The sequence below is a fragment of the Lissotriton vulgaris genome, chromosome 1_1 (genome assembly GCF_964263255.1).
Source record: "Lissotriton vulgaris chromosome 1_1, aLisVul1.2, whole genome shotgun sequence".
Classification (NCBI taxonomy): domain Eukaryota; kingdom Metazoa; phylum Chordata; class Amphibia; order Caudata; family Salamandridae; genus Lissotriton; species Lissotriton vulgaris.
In genome coordinates, this window is record NC_141685.1 from 526,759,780 (window position 1) to 526,777,132 (window position 17,353).

The following is a 17,353-nucleotide window of genomic DNA, read 5'->3' on the forward strand; positions in this document are numbered from 1 at the left end:
TATGCTAAGTTGTGCCTGTCAACTGCTACTGGTATTTTTGTGAGTACCCTGCATATTCAAGGGGAAGAATCCATTTAAACAATACTTTCAGATGTGTTACAGAAGGGTCAGTAGCACTAGGCCAAACTCTGGAAATCAAGTTTTATGTTGTCATTTAGTCGAAAATGAAAAATACTGTTCTTCACCAATGCCCAAGTAATCTTTAGAAAAATTACTGCTACGTAATTACGAGAGTATTGAAATTGGAAACTATTACTGTGTACTGCATAATTTTCTCTGAAACACCAAAAAGTAAATACTGTCCGTATTTTATAGCTGAAAGCTCTCTGCGTCAAATGTACCTCAATTTGACGCTTATAAACATGTTTTTGTTTCATTTTTCAGCAAACGTTTGTGACAATGAATTACAGCGGTGCCAGAACGGGGGCATATGCCACAGAAACATGAGGTGCGAATGTCCCGCGGCCTACACCGGCATTTTGTGCGAGAAGTTGAAGTGTGAGAAGGAGTCTGGTGGCTGCGGCTCCCGCAATAGCCAGGGGGCGGCGTCACGGAGCTGGGGACTCACGCCGACTGTGCTGCTGGGAGCCATAGTGCTCGTCCACGTCTAAGCCCCGCCGCGCTGGATGGCATCGAGTTCAGACTGCTTACATGAATGTGCCACCTGAAAACAAACCAAGAGCAAGCAAGCGTTTGCAACGAAAACAAAAACAGAAAAAAAGAAGGCCTAACTGAACTAAGCCATATTTATCAAATTGTGGACTGCATTGCGAGTCAAGACTGTTAATTTGTGGCTCAAGGCAGAAGATGCTGAATACTATTACAATAAAAAAAAACAACGCCAGCTGCAGGAGCTTACAGTGGAATGAAAGGCTTTGACAGCGCCGAGCAAAACAAAACCAGAAAGGACACACACAAACTTCCGCTACTCTGATGGGGTGCGCCGCAGTACCTCTGCCCAGTCTGTGGACCAACCAAATAAAGGGATTCTTTGCTGTCAGTGCATTGTGGGTATAAGGAAAAGCTGCCATATTGGCCTGCTTCAGTCCCTGAGCCCCTCTCAACCTGTGCTTTAGTGAACGTTGCTCTGTAACCTTTGTTGGTTGGACAATTTATCTGTCTGATGTTAGTGATGCACTTGTGTAACAGCCCCAAAACAAGTCAAGCCGGTCATACCCTTGTATATACATGCAGCACTACGTCAATAACAGGCTGGTGTTACCGTACAAGAGTGGCTATAGAAAAATAAAGTGTATTTATCCTTTTGTATTCAAATGAAGTTATTTTTCTTGAAATACTGTTCAGATGTAGATTTTTTTGTATTATTGCCAATTTGTGTTACCAGACAATCTGTTATTGTATTTAATTATAATTCAAGGAGAACAGAGTTACTTTTTATTTTTTCCTTTTAATTCATTTTTGTTCTGTTGTGCAGAGATTTCTCTGTATGGGCAGCGTGCTGGCATCAAAGAATATCCGTTTACATATATAACAAGTGTAATAAGATTCCACCAAAGGTCATTACTAAATGTTTTCTCGTTGCTTTAACACTGAAAGGTTTAAAATAATAAAATTTCCCGTATAAACAGTATCAGGAATATGTACTGCACTTTGTTATAACAATTAAAAGCAAAGCCTAATTTATTTCAAATTTCTTTCGTTAATCTTTTGTCTTGATCGAGATGAATGTTTCTTTAATCTTATTTGAGCTGCTGTGTCAAGAACCCTCAAATTGTACAAATCACCATTACATCATGGGCGTGATTACAATACATAGACACTGAAGACATACGAGATGTTCAAGAAGCTTCAATCATCATTGTAATGTTGGTAGGGCTGAACTGATCATGCAAGATGTGAAGCTAGCAGTGGATAAGCTGGGAGATTTTTTCAGGGCTGAATAGGTTTGAAGATGCGTTCAGGAATGGGATGGCTCATAAATGCTCTGTCCATCCTGCTCCAAAAGCACAGCTTTGAGAGTGGCACATGCATGAAGCCAATAGCTAACTCAATGGTGCTGAGTAATTATTGAACAGTTTTTTCTTGTCCCTTCACTATAAAGAGATATTAATCTTCAATGTTCCTCTTTTATTGAGTCTGACTATCTTTTAGATGCATTTCAAACTGCGTTCTCCCTTTACTTAACACCTTAAGAGCGTCGAACGTTCAGCGCCTAGTGCTGAACGTTCGACGAACGAATGCTGGCCCGTCGGCCAACGGTCGTGCGCAGCACTGGCAAGGTAGTGCTCGCAACGACTGTTGGCCTACGGCAGCACTTAAGGTGTTAAAACATAAGAGGCCCAATTAGCAGTTAGTGTGATACCCAGAAGCCTCTTAGAAAAGGAAGAAGACTAGGGCAGCTCTTACCCTTTAAGTCTCAAGTGCAGCTTTTGATAGGAATGAATGGGAAGACATTCACAATTTGCGATTCTCAATTAGAGAATAGCAAATTGAGATTGCAATTTCAAGGGTGCCAGGGTGTCAAAAGGACACCCTGTTGCACCCCTGAAATCTGCATATGGGTACATCTTGCACACACACATGCCCTAAGGGCATGTTTGTGTGTAAAATGGAACTTTGAAAAATGCACTTTAGTGCATTTCTCAAAGTTTTTGCGAATTACCATGAAGTTCAACTTCATGGTAATTTGCTCCCCTATTAGCGAAATTACTTTAATGCATTGCATTTAAGGAATCTCAATTTGAGATTCCTTAAATGCAATCCAAATTTAAGTAATCGCAAGTTTGTGATTTCTTAAATTGCGATTTTTGCATTTGGGACGATGCATCCCAAATGCTAAAATACCGGTCGCAAAGGGGCAGATTCTGAGAATCTGCCCGTTTGCGACTGTTTTTTTGCTTGATGCATCTATGCCTTAATCGGTGTTCTGGAGCCTGTTTTCTTCCAAGGGAAATTCTCTTTATCATTGACTCCCAAGGAAATCCATTGCATTTGTACAATAAATTCAGAACCTCGCAAATAAGGGCTTATTTACAAGCCCCTTGCGCTACTAGTGCGTCACTTTTAACATGGGAAAAAGTGATGTTCCAAAGGCGCAAGGGGCTCATAAATAGTCCCATAGTGTTTTATTAAGTCTGCCGCCTAACAGCCGTATTTCTGCCCAACATTAAAATTCGCAATGGCTCCTGATAAAATAGCATGTAAGTTTAAATCTCTGTGCTTCTGTCACCTAGCCTACTAATAAAAGGCACACATTAGTTCAAACAAGACTGGCTTGTTGTGCCCTGTGCTTGCCTTTATGTTCCTATGAAGCCCTGCTGTTATTGCTTCCACACATACAGAGCTCCTGACTGGATGGGATGGCTTTTACTTATCTACCTCCAAAATTGTTGAATCTTCTGCTGATCACACATCACACTACCAGCTGAGTAGAGCTTCTCAAAAATTTGCAAGAGTCTGTAGACCTACCCCTTTTGCTAGATGTCTGTGCCAGTGGCTACTTAGGGCCATGAAGCCCTAATTTGTCAACTGTTAGCACTTTACAAATAGCGTATTATCATCATCATCATCATCACAAGAGTTGCTGCTACTGAAAAATATAATTCCTGGCAATTGCCCCAGATGCTAAAATACTGAAATATTTCATGACTTTCTTTTCAGAACTACTTGCAAATCTTGTGAATTTTTTTAAACAACTTCATTTAGCATTTTGATAAACATATCATGCCACACATTAAAGCATCATCGTAAAGGTCAGAGAAGACAAGATACAGGAGGATTCAACACACACCACTTCCCCAAATTGTACAAGATGGTTAAACAATTTTTTTCCCATTGTTTCATATAAGCCGGTTTCTTTGATGGGGTAAGATTGATCATGTAGCTCTATAGCCCCAATATTTATTTGGACCTGACATTTGAAAGGTATAATGATTTTAAGAGTGTCTCCTCTCTTTGCATGACTAGGTGAGCCGAAGGCCGCACACCTCCGGTTAGTGCTTAAACTATCCTGTATGTGTCGCACCTGTTCAAGGCATATTTCTCCCTCAAGTTCTAATTAGATCTCAGATCACCATCACCATAGAAATACCTCAACTTGGGGGATCACCATCATCCCAGCAAAAGGAGCCACGCCGCCTTGTAACCCGCTGGAAATCCAGATTCAGCACGCGAGGAGTGAGAGGAAAAGGATAAGACAGGAATTGTCGCAGACCTCCTGCCACTAATCTAGTAGTGTAGATGTCAGTGGGAGAGGTGGCGGGTCTAGAACACTTGTTGTAATAGGGAGCCATAGGAGGCCATCCAAGGCAGTCTGGAAAAGGCCTGTTAGACCTGCACCCACAGTTTGTTCTCAAGGTCATGATTCCAATCTAATGAGGGTGTATGTTGTGCAACATTGATGTAAATACAGATATCTGGGAACCCCAGGCTGCCTTCTGCTGTATGTCGAGATAGGGTCGCTTGAGCTACTCATAACACTGTGTTTCTGTGTTTGTGTCGATTTGGGTATGATAAGGGGGAGGGTCAACTTGTAGCTTTTTTGCCAATATATAAAAAAAATATTGTGATGTAGAATGAATGCTTCGGCCATTTCATAAAAAGAGAAACTTAAGTTTTAAGAGTGGACCATTTGTGGAAGGAAGGCAAGTTTGAGCACCTCAGACCCTCTACCTCAGCTCTCAAAAGAGTGATTAAGTATGTGCTTAAGGGCATTATCATATTGATGGCTCCTTGGTTGCGCACAAGTGTTTACCCATCAAAGAAGGTCTCAGAAGTTGGTTCCAGAGCGCCCAAAAATTAAGGTGCAGTAAGTCATGGTAATAAGATATCACTCTTGTTAAATTTGGGGGTCTCTAGTTGGCACAGGTAGGTACTTGTGGGGCTAACGTGTAGTCAGTATCTCCCTCACAGTGACCATATGCATCTCCAAGCCAGATTAAACTAGCGTACCAGCCACTGGAAGTACTAGAAAAAGAAAACAGTGACTAGAAGTTCACCTAATAAATGCGAACCTTACAACTTTACCCTATATTTTGTCAAACTATGATGAGGCACAGTAATCACATTTCTGGTAAGCTTAAAAGGCAGAAGAACAATATTGGCAGCAACTTCAAACTCAATGTATCTTCCAGGAAGTTACACGTAAGTACATCAGACTGGTAAGGTACATAATAACATGCAGAGCAACTTGATCCTTCCTCAAAGTGTTGAAAAAGCTGAGAGGAGCATATGGGAGTGGGAGTAGATGGGGGCATGAGTCTCAACATTAAGCTTCATGAAAGTCCAAGGAGGAATCTTGCAAGAGTAGTCAATGGAGAAGTGAGAACAAAAAAAAGAAGGCTACTAAACAATGTTCTGACAGACCTGAAAACCAGGAAGGAGTGGCAGTAGTTAAGCAGATGGACCGCTTAACCAGAAGTAAGTTGCCAAAACTGGTAAGCAGCACTCCCCATGACCATCTTAAGAAAACAAAGGATTCCAGAAAGCACAGAGCCAAGAAAACAAGACCCATGGTCTGACAAATAATAGAGGAAATCTAATAGCAGCCTATAAAACAAAAAGCAATATAAGTAAAGTAATATTTATATGAATGGGCACAAAAACAAAGCAGAATTGTTTTAATGAAACCAATTTAAAGCAGTAAACATACTAAAATTCATGAACTTTATTTGGATAAACATTGTATCCATAAAAGTACAGCATGATAAAAAAATGTAAGTGACAAAAGTAGAGGAACAATAAATATGAATAAAAATGTACAGTTTATAAGACCCAATATCACAAGTTTCAGATTGTGAATAAAATGGAAAACCCAATCCATCCAACAATTATAAGCTTATCCATACATGACTAAAAACTCAAGGGTTGAGCATTGTCTTACGTGCCCGAGTAACAATTTTCAGAAATGTACTTATATGAAAAACCAGCTCTTCATCAGTCAAGGCAAGCACACTTAAATATGCAGAATCCAAGCAAATGGGCCTGCTCCTATTAAAAAAAGGGTAAAGAAGCCCCTCAATATATTTCATGTAATATTTACAGAAAAACAAAAAGTGTGGTTTTTTGGTCGCTCACCCCATCACATGGACAGGGTACTAAATCGAGTTTCGGGTGGTAGCCAAGGGGAAAACAAAATGCACATTTTACTGTCCCTGCTCACAAGCGGAATAGAAGGCTCCTTTCCCAGTAGCTCATAGGTAAAGTAAGATAGTTTGGTAGGGGGTAGCAGTGCCGCTCAAGAGACATATAACTGGAAACAAAGGATTTCTTCGATTCCAGCACAATTCTTTCTGTGCTATAAAACAAATAAAGGGCTCTTCTGAGTTCTTTCTTATGCAGAGTTTCGGCTTTACTGGACTTTAAGAAGATGAAGCCTTTATTGACACTGCATAAACTCTGATACACTCCAGATAGCCATGGAATATCCATCCCCTTCTCACACTTCAAACAATCAGTAATAATGTCTCTAGTTAGAGTCACTGCCTGATTCTTCCAGACCGATAACCAGAAAAGGGCTGGTCGGGCACGTATACAATCAGTTATATAATTAAAATGTAATTCTTTGTGGAAAATGTATTGTGGAGTGGAGATTGGGATACCCAGCAGTTTCCTGCAGAACCTATTTTCTTCCCGCTGAATGCAGGAACTATTTACAGTACCCCAAATCTTGGCTCCATAAGGGGCCACTGGAACACATTGTAGTTTAATAATTTAAATGTGGTAACCAGTTATGCACTAAGGGCGCTCTGCACATCCAGGGAAAGTAATAGCAAACAGTACATTGATGGTGCTCAAGGAGGACAAGAGGTTGGTTACCACAACCCCAATATTATCCACACAAGTGGAAAACAATAGATACAAGGGATTCCTCCGAGCACTCAAATATCAGAAATAAAATGTCCATTTAAATCCTTCTTCTTGAGATGTAAAGGTTCAGTCGGCACAGTCAGGTACGTTTTTATCTTCCAAAATTGTTTTATTCATTGTTCCAATTTGAAATCCAAAAAACACAGTTCCAATTAAAAATGTAAACAGCCAACACGTGTTTTGTCTTGCTTAAATTTAGCATTTGACTTCTTCAGGGCTGCAACCCAAAAAAACAATACATAAGAATAACTCAGAAGTTCACACTTACACATTTCTGCAAATACTGTTCATTATTCAGAACTCCATAAAGGTTAAACAACCACAAGTCAAAAACCCGTGTCGCAAGAAAAGAGGGATAGATTCAAGTTCCCAACAAGATATCACCCAAAGTGTGTGCCAATCAGTAATTCATTCCATAGTCTATAAGCCTCCAATAACAAGGGCTACTACCAACCTTGTATAATTGTGTAGTTTATTTTTTTTTAAAATAGCTAAAATGCACCGGTATTCTTTGGGTGGGGAAAACAACAAATCGAATTGATGGTCTTTGAGAACTTGCTCCTGGAATGGGTGAGATGCTCAGTCCAGGAGCCGTTTGCAGCAAAAACCACCCCAACAACAATGGAGCTAAGCTGGCATTTCCGAGGGCCACAGGACATTAAAAATTATTTATTAAAATTAACACTTGATCCAAACTATCCATGTATTTAACAAAGGACTGTACTAGAATGCGCAGAGAATTTGGGGTGCAGCATATAAGAACCGCATCATATGTGTATAGAAGTACAGGAAGGGGTTATCCAATATTCATAGGAACGTCTTGGTTCATGGATACTAGTGATTTATTCAATCCATTAATATAGATGATAAAAAGAAAGGGGGCCAGGACACACCCCTGCCTGACCCCCCTTCCAACCTTAATGGATCCTGAAACCTCTCCACTTCTGCCAATCCTCACCTGTGCCTGGAGATCTTTATGAAGATATGACAGAAAATTGACCAGAGACTCATCCAGTCCATAGGCCAACGGGATAGCCCACAGCTTTAACTAAGTCAAACACTGAGGACAAATCCATAAAGGCCAAATAGACTGGGGAGTTCCGTGCGCTGGTATATTTCCCAATTACAAGGCTAAGGTTGAGACATTGTTCATTAGTCCTAACCTTGCTGCGAAAGCCTAGCTGGCAGGGCTCTTAAATACTACATTCCTCTGACCATTCCCGGATCTTATGATATAAAACTCTGCCCAATATTTTTAGGGTGTTATTGATCAATGAAATAGGCCTATAATTAATAGGCTGCAACCAATCCCCCTTTTTAAATATTGAGACAATAATATTCCTAGCCCAGGTAACGGAGCATAAGTTAAATTATTAAAAACGTTTAGAAGGAGCAGGGCCCAAAAGTCTGGTTTCCATTTAATAAGATCTATTGGTAGTCCATCAGGGCCATTCAACATGTTGGAAAATGAGAGCTATTCGAAGCAGCAGCTTCAAATAAAATTATTAGAAGTACAGACAAAACAAGACAAATTGACTAAACCCTGATATGATAAATATAAAATCAGAGGAGGAGAGATTGCACCGTATCTGAACATGCATACTAGCATTATCACTTCCCTCCCTGAACTCTGAATGAATTTAGAAGCATGCACCAGCATAGAAAATGATCTATTACTAATCTTAAAATCAAGAAATCTAACCACCACAGTACCATATCAAACGAGGTCCTCATGCATTTATTAGTGTAGTCAAAAAAAATAACACATCTCTGAATCCTCTAAACACTGTAACACAGACACTGCAACAGAAACTTTGAATGTGACCAGGAAGCAATCACTACTTGCAATATAAACAGTTCAGCCACACTCAAAATCAAAGATCACAAGCACATCAAGCCTAAATCCCAGAACCCTATGCTTTCAAACATAGGCCTGAAAAGACACTCATGGTGAACTATCATCTGCTGAGCAGGTAACACAAGAACACTAGAGATGAATTGGACAAGTTGTATACATTAGGATGTAATTGACATCTCAGCATCCCTACTTGTATCACTTGGCAGAAAATCAAACCAAGTTAACTGAAACTACAACCTGTACATACTCCTTTCACGGATCAAATTTTAACTTCCAAGCATGAAAAATGTTCCAACACCAGCAGCAATAGAAAACAAATTCAAACCTTCACTACAACCAACCAAAATGAAACCCAGGATTCCTTCCCTAACACATTTGAGTATGAGCCTTGTGGTGTCCTTAGTTCAAATATAGTTACAACTCTAGATGTCTCAACAAAGCTGCAGCTGCATCTTCACATAGGTTTGGGCCGTGAGGAGATAATTGTCGGCACGTGGAGCAGATTGTCGCTGGAACTTCGTGTTGGCAGTAGATATTGGTGGCCGTGCTTGGCACGAAGATCTGGCCGGTGAGTTGTTTTTTAGAAACAATCATTTTTATTATGCGGTTAGGATATCTTAGTACACAGCCCAGCTGCCTACATCAACTTGCCGACAGGGCGGATTTGCACAATAAAGACACAGCGTCTGGGCCTACACCCCGGAGGGCGACCACGCGTAAGTGAAGAGGCTCCGGCGCCCCACCTGAGCTGCAACCACCGCTTTTATAAGGAGATAACCAGAAAAAGAACGTGAGAAACAAACCCCCCCCAGCCCCAACACCCTCCCGATACACCCTCCCACCCTCCCACTCCCACCCTGCTCCTCATCAGCTTCTACCAACACCACTCGTCCCTAAGGACCCACCAACTCTGTCTGACTGCAATCAAATGACCTTCAAGCAACAGGCTACAGGCTCCAAAAGGATAAGTTGTAAGATTTGTAAGTATTTTGGGCATGTCACTTCTCAAAGATCTTTAGACAAGAGCTGCAAAAACGGACCCCAGAGCTTAGCATACTCAGTGCCCTTACCGTCCACCCCCAAGGAGAGGCGCTCGATAGCTAGGGTGTGCCACGATCGCTGGACCCAATCTCGGGGGTCAGGTATTGCCGGGGAACCCCACTGTGCCAAAAGTACATGCCTCGCAGCCAACAAAGCCAATGCAATCTGTCTGCCCCATAGCGAGCACAAAGGGAAGAACTTAGGATGGGGAAACCCCAGCAGCGTATGTTCAGGCAACCGTGGGAGTCTAATCTGAAACGCAGTATCTAGCTCGTCAAGGATTGTGCTCCAGTAACGTTACAACTTCAGGCCGCACCATAGCAAGTGTATCAGGATCCCTGAAAGCCCACATCCCTGTCAGCAGAGGCCTGACTTTGCAGTGTCCCAAGCCTTGACGCGCGCAGGGGTATAATACCAATATGCCGCTGTTTTATATGCTGATTCGGTCCCCGCAGTGTTAGAGGTCGTATGGTGCACTCCATAGGAAACATGCTCCCATTTTTGACCGTCAGGGGACGCCCCAACTCTGTTTCCCAACGGACTTGCGCTTTTGTACGCTGCTTCCGTGAGTGGTGCATGATCATCGCGTTAAGCTCCGATATGAATCCCCCGTCGTCTTTTTTGCATACCAACCATCACTCAAAGGTCGTTAACGGTCACGACATGAGAGCCACGTTGGCTGGTTGGGTCACCCAATTTGCCACTTGCACATGATGAAAAGCATCCGCTTTGGGCAGCTGAAAATATTCCGTACGTAGTGTGGTAAACGGGATCAGACCATCCAGATCAAAAAGCGAGCCCACCCTCTTGCAGCCTTCCTCTCACCAGCGATGGAAGACCAGTGATGCACAGCCCGGCGGGAAGTCAGGGTCATCTACGATGGGTGTCATTGGGGAGGGGAAGGAAGTCCAACCCTTACGCTGCTCCAATTGGTCTCATGATTTTAGTGTCAGAGAGGTCACTGGGGAAGAATACAGTCCCCATGCTCTAGCCACAGCTCTCGACAAATATTACATCCGGCCAACATCTGGTCCATAAAGTTCCAATGTTTACTAGACAATGGCCAATTCCACTCCACTATGTACCTAAGGCAGGACGCCTTAAAGTAAGCTGCAAGTAGGGTGAAGCCCAGTCCACCTGCTGCCTTCGGGGTAGTGGCTACTGCGAACCCAAAGCGCGGCCTCTTGTTGTTCCATAGAACTTGTTAAGCAGCCCCTGAAGCTTCTGTAGCATGCCCGGTGGGGGCTTAAGGGTAACATCTGAAAAAGATAGAGTATACAGGGAAGTACAGTCATTTTTATCGCCGCCAGTCTCCCAAACCAAGCTAATTTAAGGGGGGCCAGTCGGTGAGGTCTTTAGTAACATGTTCAGTGAGGATGGCATAATTTAAGGACAGAGTTTTAGCCAGGGTCGGAGCCAGCCGTATACCCAGGTACGTGCTGTCTGATTGCACTCATTTGAAGGTGAAGTCCCTCTGCAGGCCCACAGTATCAGTGTCCGGAACTGAGAGGTTGAGAATCTGCTATTTAGAAAAATTAACTTTAAACCCGCCACTTTTTGGAAGGCAAGGAGTTCCGCAGACAGACACTGCAAAGAAGAGTGGGGATTGGTCAGAGCCAAGATGACATCGTTGGCGTACAGACTGACTTTATGGACGTCTGATCCGACACGGATCCCTGAGATACCGGCATGAGACCGAATGCACTGGGCAAAAGGCTCCATAAAAAGCGCAAAAAGTAACGGCGAGAGGGGGCACCCCTGCCGCGCCCCCCTAGTGATGGGAAAGGGGGCAGACCGACACCCATTCACCCGCACCATCGCTGTAGGAGCCGTATAGAGGCACTGAATCCATTGTAGGAAATTGTCACCGATACCGAAAGCTCTCAGAACTGCAAACATATAGCCCCAGTCCACACGGCCGAAGGCCTTCCCCGCATCGATAGAAAGCAGGAAGGCCTGCGCCTTAGATCGGTGTACCAAGTCCATGAGATGGTGGAGCCTCTTAGTGTTATCACCCCCTTGCCTAGATGGGATAAGCCCCGCTTGATCGGGGTCAATCACTCTGCCCATTAGAGGGCTGAGCCTCGCAGCCAACACTCCCGCAAATAACTTAGCATCAATGTTGAGGAGCGAAATCGGCCTATAAGAGCCGCATTCCGTAGGGTCCTTCCCTGGTTTGAGAATGACCGTTATGGCTGCCTCAGTCATGGACGAGTCACCATCCCTGTGAGGAGGAAGGAATTAAAGAGGCGAGTTAAAAGGGGAGCCAGCTCCACACAATACGTTTTATAAAATATAGCTGAGAAACCGTCCGGCCCGGGCTAGTTTCAGCTGCGCGATAGCCGATATAACCTCTTCTACGCGTATCTCCGAGTCCAGCGCTTCCGCTGATTCCCGATAGAGGGGCGTAATACCACACGATGCAAGATACTTCTTTATGCCCTCAGGGGCCGCATCCTCCTTCCTATACAGCGTTTGGTAGAATTGGTGAAAAATGCCAATAACGGCAACGTCAGTGGTGTGGTCCGTCGCCTGAGGGTCCTTGATAGATTGGATAGTGTGTAATTGAGTGCGCGCGCACAGCATATGCGCTAGCATCCTGCCCCCTTTATCCCCGCAGAGGTAAAATTTATGCCGCAAACGCAGCAGGGTATGTGCCGCCCTTTCGAGGTCAAGGTGTTGGAGCATGCGCCTCTTCATCTCCAGCTCCCTCCTCGGAGCCCCTGTCCTCTTATGAATCGCCTCCAAGCCACGCACATCCCCCCTCCAGCTCCGCTCGCTTTTCTTTGCGCAGACAAGAGTACGTTGCAGCTAGTTCTATACATTCTCCTCTTAAAACTAATTTCAGGGCTTCCCAGATCGAAGCCAGAGGAGTATCCTCCACCACATTATCGGCTAGGTAATGAGTAATAGTGTCACAGATCTTCGCTGCCGTTGAGTCCGAGTGCAGCATGGAGTCTCGAAGGCGCCAACCAGCCGGAGGCGGCCGGGCACCAATGAACGAAACCACCACCGATATAAGTGTCTGATGGGAGAGGGAGCGCGGTGTGATGTCCGCTGCGGACAAGTGAGGGAAAAAGGAGGATGTGGCCAGAAAGTGGCCTAGGCACGCATACGTCTTGTGAGCAGCTGAGTAGTAGGTGTAATCGTGCTCCTGGGGATGCTGAACGTGAAATACATCATGCAGCCCACCCTCTAATAGCCACTGTTTCCCCCCTTGCGACCATGCACCAGTTTGGTTTGACCTCTGCTCCGACCCATCTATCTCGCCATGAAGGTCCAGATTCTGCTCAGTAAGACGCAACACATCCTGCTGGAGCTGATGAATGTCTTCCGCTATCCTGAGGTCGTACTCCTCCAGGGTCGCAACCCGCTCCCCCACCGCGTCTACATAGCATCTTATCTCACACAGGTCCGATGATAGCTGGGCATGAAGTTCTGTGATGTCCTCCTTAATGGCGGCGAACAGCTCCAACATGAAGGCCTTGGTCACCGGAGCTTCACCATCACTAGGGCGTGGAGGCGTGGCAGCGAGTGGCGAGGCTGACCGCCCCGCTCCCACCTGCGGCACCTCTTCCCGCCTTTGTCTTTGCATTTTCTTGCAGCGGCCATCTGTCCTAGCTAAGTGACCTGCTCCCCGGCACACCACCCCGGAACAGGGCCTCAGCGCACACCCGAGAGTCCAGTGAGGGTATTCGCACTCAACTCCCAGTGTAAGTGCGACTCCTTAGCTTGGTGGCAAGTACACAGGCTAGGCAAGGGCCAGGGGCGATCGCCACACCAAACACCACGAATAGGTAGCGCATTGCACCCCCACCAATACGCTACTGGGCCGCTGATCCACAATTGCGCTGCTGGCACACCACCACAATATCTGCGCGGGAGCTGGGTTCGACCCACCACAGAGTCTAGGTGCTCCTGGGCGCTCTTGCAGCACTGAGGGGCGCAGGGGCAAGTCAGACGCAACACTTCCAGGTGTCAGCAAGGCCTAGGCCATGATGTAGTCGTCCCCAGGATCACCCTCACAAGCAAATCAGCCCCCGCTGAGTGGGCAATAGTATAGCTGAAGCGGAGGGGGGGAAGCAGCCCACCGGGCTCCAGGTGCACTCCACAGCCTCCAAGCAGTAGGCCTCACGCAAACAGCTAGGCTCCAAACCACACGCTCTCAGCAGGCCCTGCGCCGCGGTTCCCTCCCGCTGTCCGCTGGTTCGCGGAACGAGTACCAGGGCCCTTGGAAGCCATCCCAGATCACCTCACCGGGGATCGCCAGTAGCGGTCCCTTGAGGGGCAGCGTGGGCGGTCAATGCTTCCCAGGAGACTGACCGCGCAATTAGCTCCACAAGTCGCCGCCGCCAAGAATCACCTCCGCCCCAGACAGTCAGCCAGCTCCCTCTGGGCCTTGCACTCCTCCTCCTCCCACCCTGTCGCCGTCCGCCGAAGTGCGGACCGAGGTCCACTCAGCACAGCCCTCCACGCTTCTCACCTGCCCTCCACAAACCACAGCACCGCCTCTCCCCTCCGGTGTGGGCTCGGTGTGGGCTCGGCCGCCAGGGGCCTCCTTTGCTGTGTCCTCCGCGGCCGCCGCAGGACTGTCATGCCAGCTCAGGCCCCGTAAGTCACTCCTCAAAATGGTGGCTCAGGGGGAGACCTGCCTCCGTCCTCAGTCCCTCTGCTCTGCTGGGCGCTGCAAGGGGCACCACGACCGCACCTCCGCAGCCCAGGTCCAGATCTCTGCCCCGTCTCTGTTCCCCGCTTGCCAACAGGGGGACCCGCCACCCCGGCGCTGTCCGGAGCTCCTAGCTGGGCCGTTACAAGGCCGGAGTTGGGCTGGGCACCGCAGAGGTCCATACCCCCGTTACGGGGTCACAGGGAGCCTCCACCCTCACGAACTCGCGTGGATGGGCACGGGGAGGGCCACTACACAAGGCGGAGAACAAACAGCGCCGGAGGGACAGCAGGACACGTCCTACTCCGCCGCCATCTTAGCCATGCCGTGAGTTGTTTTTTGAGGAGAGAGACGAGGTGAGGCATCCATGTAGTCGCGCTTCACTTTGCAAGCAGAACGAGAGATATTTGCTTAATTACGAGCATGGACAAATACGGGAAAAGTACAATATTGGGCTAATAGAGTAATCCCCGAAGGCTATTTCTAATCACCAACACACCTGCCTGAGCCCTGCTGCCGTCCTCTGTTGGAGTGAGCCCTGATCATCAACAGGTACCCTTCAGCTCCTGGACTCTTGCAAGCACCAAAGTATACTCCTCCGCTTCAAATCTGGGCAACATGTGAAAATCCAGACATTTGGGGCTCTTCGCTACTGCGAGCAAGCACTCCCATCAGTTGCAGTTATGACAATGGCCAGATCTTCATGCCAAACACTGACCACCAATATCTACTGCCAACACGAAGTTCCAGCGACAACCTGCTCCATGTGTCGACAATTATCTCCTCACGCCCCCCACCTAAACGCATCTTGGAAGGCTGGGAATAAAAAGGGGAACAAACCTGTAATGCGTGGTAGATGAAGAAACCTGCATAAGACTGTAATAAACCTATGTAAACGAAAAGGTCAAAAAGACATTTCTAGTACTAAAATATATAGATGAAGAATAGTCACGCAGTATGAGTAATTAATAAGTGATACCTGTGCTAATTTATAAGTAATAAAAAACATAATAGAAGTAAACAGTTGTAAATATAAAGAACACAACAGAATGATATACTTATCTTGTTGTGAGCAGCTAACAAAAGAGGAAGAAAGACCTGTGCACTAGATGGTTATACTTCTTTACGAACATTCTATATATTTTTGATGTAATAATGTTCTTTAAAGGGCTGCATGTTGGGGCATCAAATAAAAGTATATGCATAATGGTGACCTCTGGTCTTGTAATGAAATCAATTGACTGTTTAAAACGATAAGATAAAGCCAAGCCTCTCAAGGTCACTACATAAGATGCTATATCTTCATCCATTCTTTGTGCTCTTGAAAAGAACTTATGATGTTCGAACACCAAATTAGTCTTAGGAGTGAATTGAATATCTAACCTTTACATTGCCATATCAAAGACATTACTGGGTTGTCCATCACCCATCCCCAAAGACACTTCTGGTGATTCTTGATGTATTCTTCTTCCCTCAATACCTAAGTAGTAAAGAAGAATGGCTTGATGTCTAAGAGGTCCATAGAGATCACCTCAAATGGCTAACATATAAGTAATGAAAAGTTTTTTTCCATTGATTTCTTGCTACAGGTGGATCTCCAGCTAAAGATAGGAAAGATGGATGCAACGCCATACTCTGATCAGCCATGTTCCTGCAAAAGAACTTATCACAACAAACTAAAATATGCATTTAAAATAATATGCTAAAACAATACATTAATATAACAAACTGCCATAACAATTTTAAATAATAACTGAACCCATATATTTGCTGGGAACTATTTGAGATAAAAAAATCTTACACTAGGGACCCGATTCCAATCCGACACACAAGCGCGCGCTGTCTGACCGGCAGAGTACGATGCAATGCCTGTCAAATACACATGACTCGCACAGAACACAACGTGGACGACAGACTCGTACGGAAATCAACCCATCCGAGTGAATCATCTGTAAAAAGAGACCGATGCAACCAACTCATTGGCGAATGCTGCAACATAGCTGAGTGTGAATGGGACAGACTCGGACCACCCGCTAATAATGAACAAGCATCCTTTGCGGTCAACTGAACGTTTCTGTTATGCTCAACAAAATAAAATAGAAACAGACAGAAAAAGTCCAAACCAGCATTGGCAGTGTCAATAAAAAAAAAGCTACACCCACAACTCCACCTATATAAAGGGGCATAATCCTTACCATGATCCTTTGCAACTTCAACAGTCCTGCCAGCAGATACCACTACTACACTGCACTGATACATACAATAACAAATCACCCACCTCACAATCTGTACACTACTAGCAACTGTCAACTGCTACACTCAAAAACTCACACCTTTACTCATACTCATTCACTCTCACCTTCACACTCACCCACACATCCATCTCCACCACCACCCATCACCATGCCCACAAAGAAGATTCCAAAGTCCACAGACAGTGAGTTGGAAATCATGGTAGATGACATTCTCAGAGTAGAGCCACAGTTATTTGGGAACTTGGTCCATCAGACCCCCCTGTCCCAGAGAAACAAGATGTGGGAGAGGATTGTCAACAAGGTAAACGCTCAAGTACCGTGCCTACGCACAATGGACAATATCAGGAACAGGTACTATGATGTGAGAAGGAGGGTAAAAAAGCTCACTGGCAAAGAACATTTGATGAGCCAGCGGACTGGCGGTGGCCCTCCTGCAACACCTGTGCAATTCACTTCCTAGGAAGAGAAGGTGCGAGCCATCCTTCCACAGGAAGGCGTCTATGGAATATCAGGAGTACCAGAGCCTGGTATTGACAGCACATACACAGCCACAGACATCACTGTAAAGGATACCGTGATAAAAATACCTGCACTCTCAGAGAAATATGTAACTATTTAATGACATGTACCAACTTACTAAAAAAAAACATTAAGGCTTTGTGCTTAAAACAACGGCCACCACTGTCAGCCATCTTGCCAGCACTG

General features: G+C 45.3%; 1 protein-coding gene across 3 annotated transcripts in view; it reads left to right on the forward strand.

The window, feature by feature from the left end:
• NTNG1 (netrin G1) overlaps positions 1–1,642 on the forward strand; it is an 800,238-nt gene extending 798,596 nt beyond the window's left edge. For all 3 annotated transcript variants that reach the window (XM_086953890.1, XM_086953891.1, XM_086953892.1), the window contains one exon: positions 385–1,642. In XM_086953890.1, coding sequence (XP_086810016.1) covers positions 385–611 — 227 coding nt within the window. In that variant the 3' untranslated portion in view covers positions 612–1,642. The remainder of the gene's footprint in view (positions 1–384) is intronic.
• Positions 1,643–17,353: the final 15,711 nt, after the last annotated feature.